Raw genomic sequence first — 16278 nt, forward strand, 5'->3', positions numbered from 1 at the left:
GGGATTTGCTGGGCTGGAATTTGGCCACCCATCAGGACTTCTAGCTTCTGTCCCTGGTTCTGGAAGGGAGTGAGGGCTAGTGGCTAGAGCAGGAGCTGGCTTGCTGCTTGTCAGAGCTAAGATGGACAGGAGACAATCTGGACTCTGGGGTATAGCATCCTGTCCTTGCCACAGATATCCTTGGGCGATTCACTTCAGGTTGCCCCGTGCCTCAGTTTCCCCACGTGTGACATGGCTACAATAACCTGTTCTCCCAGCCGCAGAGCGATTCACAGCTCTGACAGGGCAGAGGGGAGCCAACAGGATTGACACCAATGTCACAGAATCATAGAAGATTAGGGTTGGAAGGGACCTCAGGAGGTCTCTAGTCCAACCCCCTGCTCAAAGCAGGACCAACCCCAACAGGTGTGGCCAGGTCTTTGGGGCAGGGGGCAGCCGGCCGGGCCGGGTCGGTAACAGCCGCCACCAGCCGCCCGGCCAGGAGCAGGCGCCGCCAGAGGGGGCTGGCTCCGGAGCGCAGCTGCGGCGCTCGGTGCCCCACGTCCCGCCCCGCCCAGCGCCCACCGAGCCGGCTGCCCCGGAGCGCCGCGGACGCGGCCCCAGCCCGGGAGTCGCGGTAACTGGGGGAGCTGCGGGGGGCGGGGCCCGGGATCGGGCAGGTGGATCGGGGCCGGGGCGGGTCCCGGGCGCTGCACAGACACTGACAGCCCGAGCGGTGGGAGGCTGCCCGGCCGGACCCCTCTGGTAGGGTGTCTGGTAACAGCGCCCCCCACTGGCCTCAGGGCTTTCCATGGGGCTCCCCTCCCAGAACGCTCCTGTCCCCTGCGCTCTGAGCAGTCCCCGCCCCCGTGGGGCTGTTCTCCTGGCTGGCATAGTGATCTGGGCACTGCCCTCTGCCCTGGCTCCATGTGGCCCCCCCAAGCATTGGGATGCCCCAAATCCCAGACATGGCACACAGCCCCCCTACCGCACCCCTGCAAGGTCTGGCTTTCCCCGAGGCCCTGGCACAGGCATGGGATGGTCTCAGGGGTGACCTGGCCTGTCTCCTTCCCCCAAGCAGGATCCCCCATCCCAGGCGGCCCTGACTTTCTGGAGGAAGCACAGGGAGGAGGTCACAGAGCCCCAGGGCTGTGAGGAAGGGGAGCTGCCATGTGGCAACTGTCCAGGTGAGGAAGGGGTTAATCTGCCGTGGTGCGGTTGGTTGGTGCAGGAGTGCCATTATGTGGAATGGCCCTGGTGCTGCCATGAGTGGTAAGTGGCCTGTGGTGTGGCACCCTGTGGAGTCCCCCGGGCCCTGCCCTCTCTGGGACCAGGTGGGAGGTGGTCACAGCTGCTTTCCCCTTGGGGAGAGTTTGTGGGGGGTTAAGGCCTGGTTCCCAGCCCCATTAACAGTGATTGGTTAATGACCCCCCCACACCATCTCAGAGCGTCCCTTTGCCCCAGTGCCGGGGTGGCTCTGGGAGCTGTCTACTGGACGGCATTGACGGGAAAGGATCTAGGAGGCACAGTGGACGAGCAGCTGGACACAAGCTACCAGTACAGTGCCATGGCATGAGGGGTCGTGTAATCCCTGGGTGCGGAACATACATGGGTGTAGTGAGCTGGGTGGCACTGGGAGGCTGACACTGGAAAACTGTGCCTAGTTCTGGTGTCCACATTCTAACAGGTGGGTGGTACATTGGAGAGGATGCAGGGAAGAGACACACGCACAGTTTGACGGCTGGAGAAAATGCCCTCGAGTGACCAGCATAAAGAGCTAGATCCGTCTGGTTTACTAACAAGCACACTCAGTGTCTCAGCCAATAATCACATGACTCCAGGGGCTGGGACTTGGAGGAAAACACCATATAGAGGCTGAAAACATGAGAGCCTCATCTCTTTCATTTGTCAGCGAGAAAGTGAAGAAGTAAAGTGAGTGTGTGATCGTGATCTCTAAGAATCTAACTGGGGTCAAAAGCGTGAGTAGAGGGCTTTTCAACCCAGCAGGGGAAGTCAAAGCAGGATCCAGTGGCCGGATGCTGAAGCTGGAAAAATTCAGATGAGAAAGAAGGAGGAAATTTTTCACTGTGGGTGAGTAACCATTGCAACAATTTACCAAGGGCTGCGGTGCATTCTCCAGCACTTGAAGCGTTTGCATCAAGATGGCTGCCTTTCTAAGGGATGTGCTCTAAGTCTGGACGTGGTGAAGGAATCAGTGAGTGAAATTCTCCGGCCTGTGCTGTGCAGGGTCAGAATGACCCTTTGGCCTTAATATCTGTTGGGCTAAGACAATATGGGAAATGGCGTGTTTGATGGAAAATACCTTGTTTTTAAAGAGCTTAGACATTTTAAAATGGAGGGTTAGACTATTGTGGAAAATCCAGTGTCATTCTCTTTTGGGAGTAAAAAATGGGAGGTTGAAGATGTCCTTCACTTACTTTGTAGTTTTCCAGTTTCTTAGTGATTGTATACAATGGGGACAGAGACCTTCAGCTGACATTAAATGACGTTTTGTTCTGTGTGAATTAGTCTTAGGATGGGCTAGGTATCATCTCTGGGTTAATAAAGTATTTTATAAAAATGTATAGCGCAGGCCATAGAATTATTATGTTATAATGGTTCAAAAAAGGAACTATTACAAAGGTGACAAAATAAACCACTTATACACCTTATATGTTTTTTTGCTGTGTGCTGAATCTACAGAGAACAATTCTATTAATGCCAGTGTATTGAAATGCCATCACAGAGCAGTAGGTCAAGGCCCAAGTTTTTTATGAGGATTTGTATATATAGAATCATAGAATATCAGGGTTGGAAGAGACCTCGGGAGGTCATCTAGTCCAACCCCCTGCTCAGAGCAGGACCAACCCCCAACTAAATCATCATAGCCAGGGTTTTGTCAAGCCTGACCTTAAAAACCTCTAAGGAAAGAGATTCCACCACCTCCCTAGGTAACCGATTCCAGTGCTTCACCACCCTCCTAGTGAAATAGTTTTTCTTAATATCCAACCTAAACCTCTCTCACTGCAATACGAGACCATTACTCCTTATTCTGTCGTCTGCTGCCAATGAGAACAGTCTAGGTCCATCTTAAGAACCCCCTTTCAGGTAGTTGAAGGCTGCTATCAAATCCCCCCTCATTCTTCTCTTCTGCAGACTAAACAATCCCAGTTCCCTCAGCCTCTCCTCATAAGTCATGTGCTCCAGCCCCCTAATCATTTTTGTTGCCCTCTGCTGGACTCTTTCCAATGTTTTCCACATCCTACTTGTAGTGTGGGGCCCCAAACTGGACACAGTGCTCCAGATGAGGGGAATGTCGAATAGAGGGGAACGATCTCATCCCTCCATCTGCTGATGGTTTTAGCTGTTTAGTTATGACACCCTTTTGTAAATGTTTCAAGGAATAAAAAGCTTTGGAAATACCCCCTTGCTTTTCTTACCTAGTGTTTATTTCTGCTACTAAACAAAAGTATCGTTTCCTTCCTTTTTCACACTTTCGTTAGAACATCGTAATGGTGGCTGCATTGGAATGGATGCAGAGAACTCTCTTACGCTGGTCTCTATCTTCTGTAACTTACTAGCTGGTCAAGACTGTAGACTTTCAAGAATCTTTGGCCAATCTGCTGTCAAGCACATCCTTACAGCCACTGACCTTCAGATTGCTGCAGCTGGAGGAGGAGTTCCGTGGATGGGTGAACTCTAGGTGTGCAGTTATCTCGGTGGTGGGGGGGTCTCTTCAGAGCAGTGGACTGGGACTGTTGAGACCTGGCTTGTCTTCCTGACTCTGCCCCTCCTGCTTGGGTTCGCTTGGGCCAATAATTTCCCCCTTTTTGTGCCACAGTTTCCCCATCCATTAAATGAGAATCATGCTCTGAAGTGCTTTGAGATCTACTGATGAATAGTATCAGGGATTAAAGTTCAGGGCCCAATGGCCCAGAATATTCAAAGCCCTCCTCCTCTGTTATGGATGATTCAGTTTTTCTCTAAGGTCAGATGTTCAGCAGCCAGTCTCCTTTTCCTCTGCTGACACCATTTGTTGGCACAACTTGCTGCTGCCCTACCATGACCCATGCCAGGGCTGGGAAGGGCAAAAGTTGGGGTTTGTTTCTCAGTGCAAAATGCAGCAACATCTGCCTTTCTGGGTCCCTTCGCTAGGCTGTGTGCAGGGGGCAGGATGTCATGTAAGCTACTCACACAATTTAATTGTGGCAATACATCATGCTAATGGGATGACTCTGCTCCTCAGTGTACCTGGGACAGGGGCAATATGTACTGGTGGTCGGGGAGCCACACGACAGCCAGTTCCCAGTAGCTCAGCCACTTCTGTGTATTACTGTAGCGTGAAAGGACCCCAGTCGTGGTGGGTGCTGCACAGAGAACAACAGCACCGTCCCTGCCCCCAGAAGCTCCCAGCCCAAGTCCAAGGCAGAGGCCAAGAGATGGTTACTGAGCGAGGGGGGAGCACAAGGAGACAGTGCTTGTCAGCATGATGGGCATGGGCTCCGCTCTCCAGGGACCTGCTGGTTTTTTGTAGGGCTCATAGGTGAGAAAAGTTCTGCGGAGGGATGTGAAGGTAGCTAAGGAGGCTGCTGAAGGCTCCAGTCCCTGCAGGACTTGTGGCAGCACCCCTGCTGCTCTTCTGACACCCCACGAATCTGACAGCTCCTCAGCTTTGGTGGAGAGTATCTTCCCGACACCCTCCAGGGTGCAGGGTGATGCAGAGAAATTGGTGTGGCCTGGTGGCCAGCGCACAGGCTGGCCCTTAGGCTCTATTCCCAGCTCTGGGTAAGTCCCGTCACAGTCTGGTCTGAGCCTCAGTTTCCCCATCTGTAAAATGGGGATAATGCTTCAATGCTCTTTGGGACTGATGGATGGTAAGGGCTGGGTCTTGAAAGTCAGGTCTGCTCTAACTGAAATGGTACATTAGCATAGCTTGGTCAGTCAAAGGTGTGAAAAAACACCCCAACTTCCTTTTGCTGAAAGCCTCCCCAGTGCAGACACAGCTATGCCAGTGGAAGGCAGCTAGTAGTGTTCCGGGAGGGATGTTCCTACACTGCAGAAAAACCAGTGGGTGAAAGCTGCGTCTACCCTGCGAGGCTGCGCTGTTTGGTCTCCATAGTGTAGACATGTCCTTACTTTCTCAGCCACGTCTTTATCTTCCTGTAATTCCAAGTCACCGCTCAGGCCCTGCCAAATTCCTTGCAGGCTTCCTGCTCCTGAGATAATCTCTTGTTTGGTTTGCTAGCCTTGCCTATTTGCTCTTCAAATTCCCTCCAGCCCTCCTGATTTCCATGTCACCTGTGGGAGTGGCAGACGCTCTTTTCCTGGGTTTCCATTCCTGAAGGCTCTCATCTGGCTCGCATCACATCCGGCCACGCAACCCTCACAAACTGTCCTGCCAGCATCACTACTGCTGGGGTTTCAAGGTGCAAAGGGCTGTGTGGATATTCTGACTTGAGTTCAAATCTGCCTCATTTTGGTTTAGCTTAAAGTCAGGTCTAACCTTGGGAGTGTTAACTCATTCGTAGATTCCAAGGCCCTGTGATCATCTTGTCTGACCTCCTGTATAACCCAGGCCAGAGAACGTCCCTGAATCAATTCCTATTTGAACTCAAGCAGCTTTTTTAGAAAAACATCCTATCTTGATTTTAAAATTGCCAGGGATGGAGAATCCACCACAAGCCCTGCAAGTTGTTCCAGTGGTTAATTACCCTCACTATTAAAAATGTGCACCACTCTGAGTTTGTCTGGCCTCAACTTCCAGCCACTGGATCTTGTGTGATGTTTGTCTGCTATACTGAAGAGCCATCTGCTGTCACATTCCTGGTTCCTCTGTAGGTATTTATAGGCCGGGATCAAGTCACCCCTTAACTATGGCTATACCAGCTAAAACCCCAGCTATACCAGTGTGAAAATGTTTTTGCTGGTATAACTTATATTGGCTCAGGGTGTGAAATGAGCTATACTTTAGCTGCTTTGCTAGTACAGAAATGTCATTCAAAATCACCCCCAAACAGCAGTTGCTGGTGAGGTAGCTCTGAAGCGTAGCCCTGGCTTACCTCAAGAAGGAACAGATTTAACCTGCACTTTCATTGTGTGAAATTGGATCATCCACACTTGGGCTTCTGAAGGGGAGTAGGGGATGTGGTTCTCGCAATAACAGGGCCTGGATTCCATGCCCCAGAGGTCCCTGCCAATCTCACGTCCTCTGGATTTGCTGTCAAACACCTCCCTCAAGCTCTCCTTTGCTGGGAGGCCTTCAATAAACATTTTTATTATCATCTGTTAAACTTTTCCCATCTTTTTCTTGTACCAAACCAAATCCATTTCAGGTGCCAACGCACAGAACAAGCCAAGGGCAAAAAACGTCTATGCCAGAAAAAAGGAGAGACCAAAGACCAGATCTATAAAGGGATTTAAAAATCCTCAGGGGCCTTCAGTGCCTAAATACGTCTATGGATCTGGCCTCTAGCTATTGACACGGTGCTTGGATTCCCATGACAATATTCCCAGTCCTGTATCCAAACAAACATATATAGAAAAAAGAGGAACTCCAAGTCAGGTGGGAAAAGGGTGGGCAAGAGACAGGGAAGGGTGTGGATTGATCACCTGCCTTTCATACATGCAGCCTGCGGGATCTTTAGTCCACTAGTTCTAGGAAACTGGCCAAAATAGCCTACAATAAACTTGACAAGGGTTTGGCAGCTGGTGCACTGAGGTGGCTGCCCATTGTCACATCATCTTGTGCTCCCTCATCAGCCTGGCTAGACCCACCAGGGATGGGTGTTTTGTCCTGCGTATGTACAGTGCCTGGGAGGGGGCCCTTAGTCTCCTACATGGGCTGTAGCATTCCCAGACGGGCAAGGCCGGGGTCTGGATTCTGTTCCCAACGGGGCGGGGGGGCCTGTGAACGCCACCTCCAGCATGTCCAGCTCTCTGCTCCTGTTTCACTCCAGGGCATGCATGCCTCACCTAGCGGCTTGTTTAAGTGCCTTCCATTCTGTGTCCAAGGAGCGTGATTTCCTTCCTTTTCACCAGGGCTCTGTGAATCCCTGGGGGGATCTGAGTAACAATAGGCTATTGGGGGAGACTCCAGAGCTTTAGGAGTGAATCCAGACTGACTCCTGGGGCAGCAGGGACCATCTGTCTGCTCTGTGTCTGTGCAGTGCCTGGCATGGGCGGCAGCTGGTCTGCCAGGGTGAGTGCTGGACAGGTCACGGCTGCTCCTTGGCGCTGGGCCCTGGGCCACAGTGGTGTGAGCTTGAGTTGGGTGTGTGACCTGCACACCTGGACAGACCCAACCTCAGCCCAGTAGGACTCCCAGGTGGGGGTGTGGGCAGCTAGAACTGCATCTCCCTCTGCTGTCCCTGTCTGAGGAGGGCCAGGGGACACTGGAGACAGGTGGGGAGGCCAAGAAGTTGGATTCGGGAGGCAGTGTGGCACAATGGGAATAGGGGAGAATGACAGGAGGTGACGTGTGCAGGGGAATGGGAGGAGATGGGGGGCTGAAGGTGTGAGGGGTGCAAGGGGGTGCAGAAGGGCGAGGGGCGAATGGGGGGCCAGTGGAGGAGTGCAGGGGGTGGGGAGCTGTGGGGAATGGGGTGCAGGAGGGCTGACGCGAATGGGGGCAGGTGGACGGGTGCAGGGGGGCCGGGGCAAATGGGAGCAGTTGAGGGGTGCAGGGGGTGGAGAGCTGTGGGGAAGTGGGGTGCAGGAGGACCGGAGCGAATGGGGGCAGGGGTGTGGGGGTGCAAAAGGGCCGGAGAGAATGGGAGGTGGGGGAAATGGGCATTGCGGAGGGGGGGACGCTTAGGGGCAGGCGCAGCCGGGAGGGGCAGCGGGGCCCCAGCAGAGGGGCGGGGGCTTATTTACGGGCAGGGGCCGGGCTCCCCTGGAGGCCCCGGGGCCGGGCCAGCTCTGGGCCCGCCCCGGGGGAGGGTCCCGTGGGGCCGGCTATGGGGCACAGGGCGGAGTCCCCGGGCTGGCGGCGGGAGGGTCCCGTGGGGCTGGGGTTGCAGCCCTGGCGCGAGGGGTGAAGCTCCAGGTGGACCCCGCCCCGGACAGCGCTGGGGGTCGCCGAGCCCGGGCCCGCCGCGGAGCCTCCTGCTCACCCGGTAATTGCACCCGGCGGCGGAGCAGCTGGGCTGGGCGCAGCGTGGGGGGCTGGGCCGGGGACCTGGGAGCCATTCGGGGGCTGGCCAGGCTGGGTAAAGCGTGGGGGGGGCCTGGGTGCAGTGGGGGGGGCTGAGCAGGGGAGACTGGGTGCAGTGGGGGGATTCTGGGTGTAGAATGGGGGGCTTGGTGCAATGTTGGGGTGGGCTGAGCAGGGGAGACTGGGTGCAGTGGGGGGCTGGGCACACTGGGTGCAGCGGGGGGGGTCTCGATGTCTATGGGTTAGGTACAGTGTGGGGGCTGGGTGCAGCATGGGGGTTTGGGCAGGGGTCCTGGGTGCAGTGTGGGGGGATTGAGTGTAGTGGGGGGTCAGCAGGCTGGGTGCAGCATGGGGGGCAGGTGTAGGGTGTGCAGAGTTGGATATTTGAGGCAGGTGTGGGGCTGGCACCAGCGTGAGAGGGGACTGGGTGTCTGGGGAAGAGGGGCTGGGTGAGGGGTAGAGGGCTGGGCAGTCGGGAGCATTGCTGAGTGTTTGGGGTGGCGATAGGGTCGGGTGGGCGTTGGAATATCAGAATGTTGAGGGGGGCTGCTAGGTGGGTGGGGGTGTCTCTCTGGGGCTGCCTGGAGGTGGGGGGGCTGTGTTTCTGGGGATGGGGCCTGGCAGGTGGATTTCTTGGGGCCTGGTTGGGGGGGCACCTCGGGCTCTGTCTCGGGCGGCACTGGCCACTCCATTTCTTTTTGCTGCCAATACTGTTGGCTAGAGAGTGACCGAATGTTTTCCCAGCAACACAGACACCAGATCCAGGGGCAGCAAATGGGCAGAAGCACCCTGCCCCCCCAGCACTCCCCCACTGACTGCCCTTCTCACCCTGGCAGGCTGCAGAGCCGAACCGGCTCATTCATGGCTGCGGCAGAGCCCGCTCAGGGAAGGGACTCTCAACGAGCTGCGGGTGAGTCCGCCCTGGGGAGAGGGTGATGTGCGGGAGCCCTGCCTACTGGGGTGTGAGTCGCATGGGATGAATCAGGGGAGGGGGAATCCCTTGGGATGTTCAATAGGGGACACCCTGTGCAGCCCCCTCGGTGAGGGGCTGTTGGAATTGGCCTCCTGAGGGCTTCCCCTGGTGCAGCGGGAGCCGCCAGGCAATGACAGTCACCCTGGGGTTGTAGCTCCAAGCGAATGTGACCTCCCCCAGGCACAGGGTGGTGCCACCTTCCCATCCCCAGGAGGTCTCCCTGACCTCACCTCTTTGCTTCCTCCAGAAGGATGCTCTGTTCCCCTGCCGGACCCGGCGTCCTGGGTGGAAGGGGAGAATGTGTGGGTGCTGGAGCTGCAGCCCTACGGCGATCCCAGTGGTGAGTGAGCAGCGAGGTTCTTTGCCCTTGGTACTTGGCACTGGGGCAACCGCTGCTGGGTCCAGTTCTGGGGCCCACAGTTGAGGAAGGAGGTTGATGAAGTGGAGAGGGGTCGGAGAAGAGCCACCAGACTGAGGAAAGGGTAGAAAACCTGCCTTACGGCGATAGATCCCTGGAGTTCGATCTCTGTAGCTTAACAAAGAGAAGGTTCAGGGGTGACTTGACCACAGTCTATACACAGTTATGCAGGGGGAACAAATATTTGATAATGGGCTCTGTGGTCTAGCAGTTGAAGGTCTAACACAAGCCACTGGCTGGACGCTGAAACCAGCCTTGTTCAGACTGGAAAGAAGGTGTGCCTCTTGACAGGGAGAGGAATTAACCATTGAAAGCATTTACCAGGAGTGGTGGTGGATTCTCCATCACTGACAATTTTTCAGGCAAGATGGGATGGTTCTCTTAAAGGGCTGCTCTGGTACAAACCGGGATGGATTCTGGGCAGGTCTCGGGCCTGGACTACGCAGGAGGTCAGATTGCATGGGCCTTCCTGGCTGCACCCAGGTGGTCCCCCAGCTGAGGCTGGGACTCACCTCTGGTTGCATTCTGTGTCCCAGCAGGTGACGAAGTGGTAAAGCTGGAGCCGCAGGGGCCTTTCCTGAGAAGCTCTGTGAAGGCTGTAAAGCAGGAGACACTGAAGCTAGGCGTAACAAGGATGCCAGAGCCGGAGCGACCGTTCCTGAGAAGCTCTGTGAGGGCTTTAAAGCAGGAGATGCCCGAGCCAGGCATAGCAGGGATGCCGGAGGGGCCGTTCCTGAGAAGTGCCGTGAGGGCTTTAAAGCAGGAGATGCCGGAGCGAGGCGTAGCAGAAATGCTGGAGCCGGAGGGACCATTCCTGAGAAGTGCTGTGAGGGCTTTAAAGCAGGAGAGGCCCGAGCCAGGCATAGCAGGGATGCTGGAGTCGGAGGGGCCGTTCCTGAGAAGCTCTGTGAGGACTTTAAAGCAGGAGATGCCGGAGCCAGGTGTAGCAGGGATGCTGGAGCCAGAGAGGCCGTTCCTGAGAAGCACTGGAAAGAACATTCCCTGGATCCCAGAGCAGGGCAGAGCTGGTGGGAACCAGCACCGGGCAGAGAGGAGGAACCCTCCACGGAGGAGGCAGGGTAAGAACAGCTGCTATGACCCCCTGCCGGGGAGGCAAGGAGGTAGCCCCCTGCGGGACATCACTGTGCCCCAGAGCGCAGCTGCCGGGGGGCCACCCCACACGTGTGCCACCTGTGGAAAGAGTTTCAGCCGCCGCTCCAAGCTGAGCTCCCACCAGAGGAACCACACTGGAGACAAACCCCACAGCTGTGGGGACTGTGGGAAGGGCTTCCTGTGGCGCTCAGACCTGCTCCGGCACCAGCTCATGCACACGGGGGAGCGTCCCCACCACTGCTCTCAGTGTGGCCGTGGCTTCAGCCGGGCCTCGCGGCTTCTGCAGCATCAGAGAGCCCACATGGAAGCCAGCCCCGGAACGGAGAGTAGCCCGGTGCCGAGTCTGTTGCAGGGAGTACACGGGGAGCCTGGCAATGGAGTGGGGCAGAGCCCGGGGCTGAGTATGGGCCAGAGAGTCCATGTGGAACCTGGCCACGAAGTGGGACGGAGCCCAGGGCTGAATGTGGGGCTGGGAGTCCAGTTGGATCCCCGCCATGGGGTGGGGCAGAGCCCGGGGCTGAGTGAGGGCCAGGGAGTCCACGTGGAGCCTGGCCACGGAGCAGGGCAGAGCCTGGGGATGAATGGAGGCCAAGGAGTCCACCCGGAGCCTGGCCATGGAGTGGAACGGAGCCCAGGGCTGAATGAGGGCCAGGGAGTCCACGTGGAGCCTGGCCACGGGGTGGGGCAGAGCCTGGGGCTGAATGAGGGGCTGGGAGTCCACACTGAGCCGGACCACAGAGTGGAGCGGAGCCTGGGTCTGAGTGAGGGGCAGGGAGTCCACCCGGAGCCTGGCCACAGAGCGGGGCAGAGCCTGGGGCTGAATGAGGGCCAGGGAGTCCATGCGGCGCCTGGCAACAGAGTGGGGCGGAGCCTGGGGCTCAGTGAGGGGCAGGGAGTTCACGCGGAACCTGGCCACGGAGTGGGGCGGAGCCTGGGGCTCAGTGAGGGGCAGGGAGTTCACGCGGAACCTGGCCACGGAGTGGGGCGGAGCCTGGGGCTCAGTGAGGGGCAGGGAGTTCACGCGGAACCTGGCCACGGAGTGGGGCGGAGCTTGGGGCTCAGTGAGGGGCAGGGAGTCCACGCGGAGCCTGGCAACAGAGTGGGGCGGAGCCTGGGGCTCAGTGAGGGGCAGGGAGTTCACGCGGAACCTGGCCACGGAGTGGGGCGGAGCCTGGGGCTCAGTGAGGGGCAGGGAGTTCACGCGGAACCGGGCCACGGAGTGGGGCGGAGCCTGGGGCTCAGTGAGGGGCAGGGAGTTCACGCGGAACCTGGCCACGGAGTGGGGCGGAGCTTGGGGCTCAGTGAGGGGCAGGGAGTCCACGCGGAGCCTGGCAATGGAGCAGAGAGGACCTGGGCTCTGAGTACGTTGCAGAAAAGCCACGTGGAGGCTGCCTATGGAGGGGAGGGCAATGTGGCACAGAACCCAACCTTGTTCGCACTGCAAGGAGTCCATGGAGAGCCCTGTCGTGGAGCGAGGTGGAGCCCGGTGCTCACTACACTACAGGGCATTCACGCAGAGCCTGGCCATGGGGTGGGGCGGAGCCTGGGGCTGCATGAGGGGCTGGGAGTCCACGCGGAGCCTGGCCATGGAGTGGGGCGGAGCCGGGGGCTGAGTCAGGGGCTGGGAGTCCATGCGGAGCCTGGCTATGGAGTAGGGCAGAGCCTGGGGCGGAGTGAGGAGCAGGGAGTCCACGTGGAGGCTGGCCATGGAGTGGGGCACAGCCCGGGGCTGAGTGAGGGGCAGGGAGTCCATGCGGAGCCCGGCAATGGAGGAGAGAGGACCTGGGCTCTGACTATGCTGCAGGGAGTCCATGCAGAGCCCTGCCACGGGGCGGGGTGGAGCCCAGTGCTGACTACGCTGCAGAGAAGCCACGTGGAGCCTGCCCACGGAGGGGAGGGCAATGTGGCACAGAGCCCAACCTTGTTTGCACTTCAGGGAGTCCACGGAGAGCCCTGCCATGGAGCGGCATGGAGCCCGGTGCTCACTACTCTACAGGGCATCCACGCAGAGCCAGGCCACGGAGTGGGGTGGAGCCCAGTACTCACTACACTGCAGGGTGTCCATGCAGAGCCAGGCCATGGAGCAAGGTGGAGCCCTGTGCTAACTACACTGCAGGGCGTCCATGTGGAGCCCTGCCATGGAGCAGGGTGGAGCCCGGTGCTCACTACGCTGCAGGGTGTTCACGCAGAGCCAGGCCATGGACCAGGGTGGACCCCAATGCTCACTACACTGCAGGGCGTCCACGCAGAGCCAGGCCATGGAGCAGGGTGGAGCCCCGTGCTCACTACGCTGCAGGGAGTCCACGGGGAGCCCTGCCATGGACAAGAATGGAGCCCAGCCCTGAGTGCATTGCAGGGCATCCACGGGGAGCCCAGCCACACCCCAGAAGGGAACCCGGCGCTGATTGCCTTGCAGAGGGTCCATGCGGAGCCCTGGCGTGGCACAGAGGGTAACATGGCACAATGCCCAACCGTGTTTACACTGCAGAGAATTCATGCAGAGCCCTGCTATGGCACTGAGGGACCCGCGGCCCAGAGCCTGGAGCTGATTGTGCTGCAGAGAGTCCATGGGGAGCCCTGCCATGGAGCAGAGGGGAGCTCAGCCCTGATTACCCTGCAGGGAGTCCACGGGGAGCCCTGCCACGGCACCGAGCAGAACCCAGCACTGCATGCAGTGCAGACAGTCCACGGGGAGCTCTGCCAAGGCACCGAGCAGAGCCCAGCACTAAGTGCAGTGCAGACAGTCCATGGGGAGCCCTGCCAAGGCACTGAGCAGAGTCAGGCTTTGCATGCAGTGCAAATATTCCACAGGGAGCTCTGCCACGGCACTGAGCAGAGCCCGGAACTGCATGCAGTGCAGACAGTCCATGGGGAGTCCTGCCATGACACCGAGCAGAGCCTGGCACTGCATGCTTTGCAGACAGTCCACGGGGAGTCCTGCCATGACACCGAGCAGAACCCAGAACTGCGTGCAGTGCAAACAGTGCACAGGGAGCCCTGCCACGGCACTGAGCAGAGCCTGGCACTGCATGCAGTGCAGACAGTCCACGGGGAGTCCTGCCATGACACCAAGCAGAGCCCAGAACTGCGTGCAGTGCAGACAGTCCACGGGGAGCTCTGCCACGGCACCGAGCAGAGCCTGGCACTGAGTGCAGTGCAGACAGTCCACGGGGAGTCCTGCCATGACACCGAGCAGAGCCTGGAACTGCATGCAGTGCAGACAGTCCACGGGGAGCCCTGCCACGGCACCGAGCAGAGCCTGGCACTGCGTGCAGTGCAGACAGTCCACGGGGAGTCCTGCCATGACACCGAGCAGAGCCTGGAACTGCGTGCAGTGCAGACAGTCCACGGGGAGCCCTGCCACGGCACCGAGCAGAGCCTGGCACTGAGTGCAGTGCAGACAGTCCATGGGGAGCCCTGCCACGGCACCGAGCAGAGCCTGGCACTGAGTGCAGTGCAGACAGTCCACAGGGAGCCCTGCCATGGAGCAGAGAGTCCCATGGCCCATAGCCTGGCGCTGGCTTCGCTGCAGAGTCTCCAGGCCGGAGAGGCTCAATGTGTCATGGCTGAGCGAGGGGGAGGCCTGGCCGAGACCCCCCCATCCCCCATGGCCTTGGTGCAGGAGAATCCATTCCAATGTCCCGAGTGCCGAAAGTGCTTCAGCCGCAGCTCGTACCTGGTGAAGCACCGCCGGATCCACGGGGCGGGGAAGCCCCACCAGTGCCCCCAGTGTGGCAAGTGCTTCAGCCAACGCTCATACCTCTGCAAGCACCGCCGGATCCATGCCGCAGCAGCCGGCAAACCCCATGAGTGTGCGCTGTGCGGCAAGCGCTTCAGCCTTCGGTCCTACCTCTGCAAACACCGCCGCATCCACACGAGATAGAGCCGGTCCCCGGGCCTGGGAGCCACAGCAGCCCTGGAGCCACAGAGCCATGGTACAAGCAGCCCACAGAGCGTGCCAGCAGAGCCCACGGCACAGGAGCACTACCGGTGGAGCTGGCAGGCTTCTCTCTGGCACGTGGTGGGATGGGGAATGCTGGGTGAGGCTGGGGGGGAACAGAGGGGAGAACTTTCTGTGCCATGTTCTATAGAGTTTTCTGTCAATAAACGGTTTTGAAGAGGGGGAAATGCTCCCTTGTAAACGCGCATCGTCTCTCTGCAGCTGTTCGGGAACAGGGCAAGGGCTGTGGCCCTGGTGTGAGAGCAAAACAGCCTGAGCCGCGAATCCTGTGTGAGCTTCTCCGCTGCGGGGGAGGCCGGCGTGCTCACACAGCCATTCCTGCAGGGGGAATGATTCTGTCGCGGTGCAGCCCAAACCCCTGCTGGAATGCAGCCGCTCACCCAGGGCTGGGATACCCATGGGGCGTCAGGCGCCCAGCACCTGCTGCAATGAGATCTAGTTCCCCTTTGGGAACCTCAGGTTCCAGCAGGCCCTGCCACTCTGGTCTTGGGGCTATACACGGGCGGGGGCAGTGCGTGAAGTGGTGAGTGACTCTGCTCCTGTGGGAGGCCAAGGGGCCAGAACCAGGGTTGGGTTCCCCCCCAGCCACAGGAATGGTTGCTGCTGCTCCAGCCCTGGGATTGCTGGGGTCCTGGGGCTGCGCAGCTGTAGGGTGGAATTTGGGAGCTGAGGGGTGAGGTGTTCCTGGTTAAAACTTACCCAGAGCAGTGGTGGCCTAGAACCCATCAGCAGGGTGGGCCCGTCTGGGAAAGGGCCATTTCCCTGGGATCTGTTTGGGGGCCCTGGAGCTGGGAGCACGGAGCCAGTGGGGAAATAGCCCCAAGGGTTAGGATGAGGGGGAGCGACTGCCACCTGTGGGACTGGGTAGGCCGGAGAGGCTCCCTGTGGGAGGCAGGGAGGGGACCTCCCCAAGCAGACAGGAAGTGGGGGCAGAGACCAGATTTGGGGGGCGGGGTGATGGGCATGCATGTACAACCCCCCCCCCCCACCGAAGTCTGTGTGGGAGCCTGGGGCACCGTTAGCTGAGTATTGTTGAAGATACTGAATAGCATCGGGCCTAGAGACCCCCCCCGGACCTGACTACGACTCCATGACAATTCAATTCCTTTTTGCCTTCTGTTGGTTCTAGTCCCGTTAACAACGGTGAGGTGGGTTTGAGACAAATTGAATCATTCAGCTGCGCTTCAACAACCCAACAGCGGCTTGCTCAGCCCATTCCCTCAGGCACCTGCTGTCACCCCTTCCCTTGGGCACCCACTGTCACCCCTTCCCTTGGGCTCCCGCTGTCACCCCATTCCCTCGGGCAGCCGCTGTCACCCTATTCCCTCAGGCACTCGCTGTCACCTTCCCTTGGGCACCTGTCACCCCATTCCCTTGGGCACCCACTGTCACCCCTTCTCTTGGGCTTCCGCTGTCACCCCATTCCCTCGGGCAGCTGCTGTCACCCCAGGCACCCACTGTTACCCCATTCGCTCGGGCACTTGCTGTCACCTTCCCTTGGGCACCCACTGTCACCCCATTCCCTCGGGCAGCTGCTGTCACCCCAGGCACCCACTGTTACCCCATTCACTCGGGCACTTGCTATCACCTTTCCTTGGGCACCCACTGTCACCCCTTCCCTTGGGCTCCTGCTGTCACTCCATTCCCTCAGGCACCCACTGTCCCCACTTCCCTTGGGCACC

At 58.7% G+C, this 16278-nt stretch overlaps 1 protein-coding gene across 9 annotated transcripts; it reads left to right on the forward strand.

The window, feature by feature from the left end:
* The first annotated feature begins 555 nt into the window (after positions 1–555).
* On the forward strand, positions 556–15777 carry LOC115634956 (mucin-1-like). Of its 9 annotated transcripts, none has more exons than XM_030533054.1 (5): positions 556–616; positions 1061–1166; positions 8968–9041; positions 9352–9444; positions 10059–15777. In XM_030533054.1, exons 2-5 carry the CDS (start codon positions 1150–1152, stop codon positions 14516–14518), a joined length of 4644 nt encoding a protein of 1547 aa, XP_030388914.1. In that variant the 5' UTR covers positions 556–616; positions 1061–1149; the 3' UTR covers positions 14519–15777. The 9 variants fall into 9 exon arrangements, 8 of the variants coding, with proteins under 8 accessions (XP_030388914.1, XP_030388918.1, XP_030388915.1 ...); XM_030533055.1 differs by having other exon boundaries at positions 565–616; positions 1058–1166; XR_003996480.1 differs by lacking the exons at positions 8968–9041; positions 9352–9444; positions 10059–15777 and adding exons at positions 1667–2070; positions 3483–5645.
* Positions 15778–16278: the final 501 nt, after the last annotated feature.

Source organism: Gopherus evgoodei, chromosome 14 (assembly GCF_007399415.2).
Source record: "Gopherus evgoodei ecotype Sinaloan lineage chromosome 14, rGopEvg1_v1.p, whole genome shotgun sequence".
NCBI classification, from domain to species: domain Eukaryota; kingdom Metazoa; phylum Chordata; order Testudines; family Testudinidae; genus Gopherus; species Gopherus evgoodei.

Excerpts from the sequence above, each read along its gene's own strand:
- LOC115634956 (XM_030533051.1), top strand. The coding sequence starts at position 8,906 with ATGGGCAGAAGCACCCTGCCCCCCCAGCACTCCCCCACTGACTGCCCT. Across the intron at positions 9,042-9,351 it reads GGACTCTCAACGAGCTGCGG|AAGGATGCTCTGTTCCCCTG; the intron begins GTGAGTCCGCCC and ends TGCTTCCTCCAG. Across the intron at positions 9,445-10,058 it reads GCCCTACGGCGATCCCAGTG|CAGGTGACGAAGTGGTAAAG; the intron begins GTGAGTGAGCAG and ends TCTGTGTCCCAG.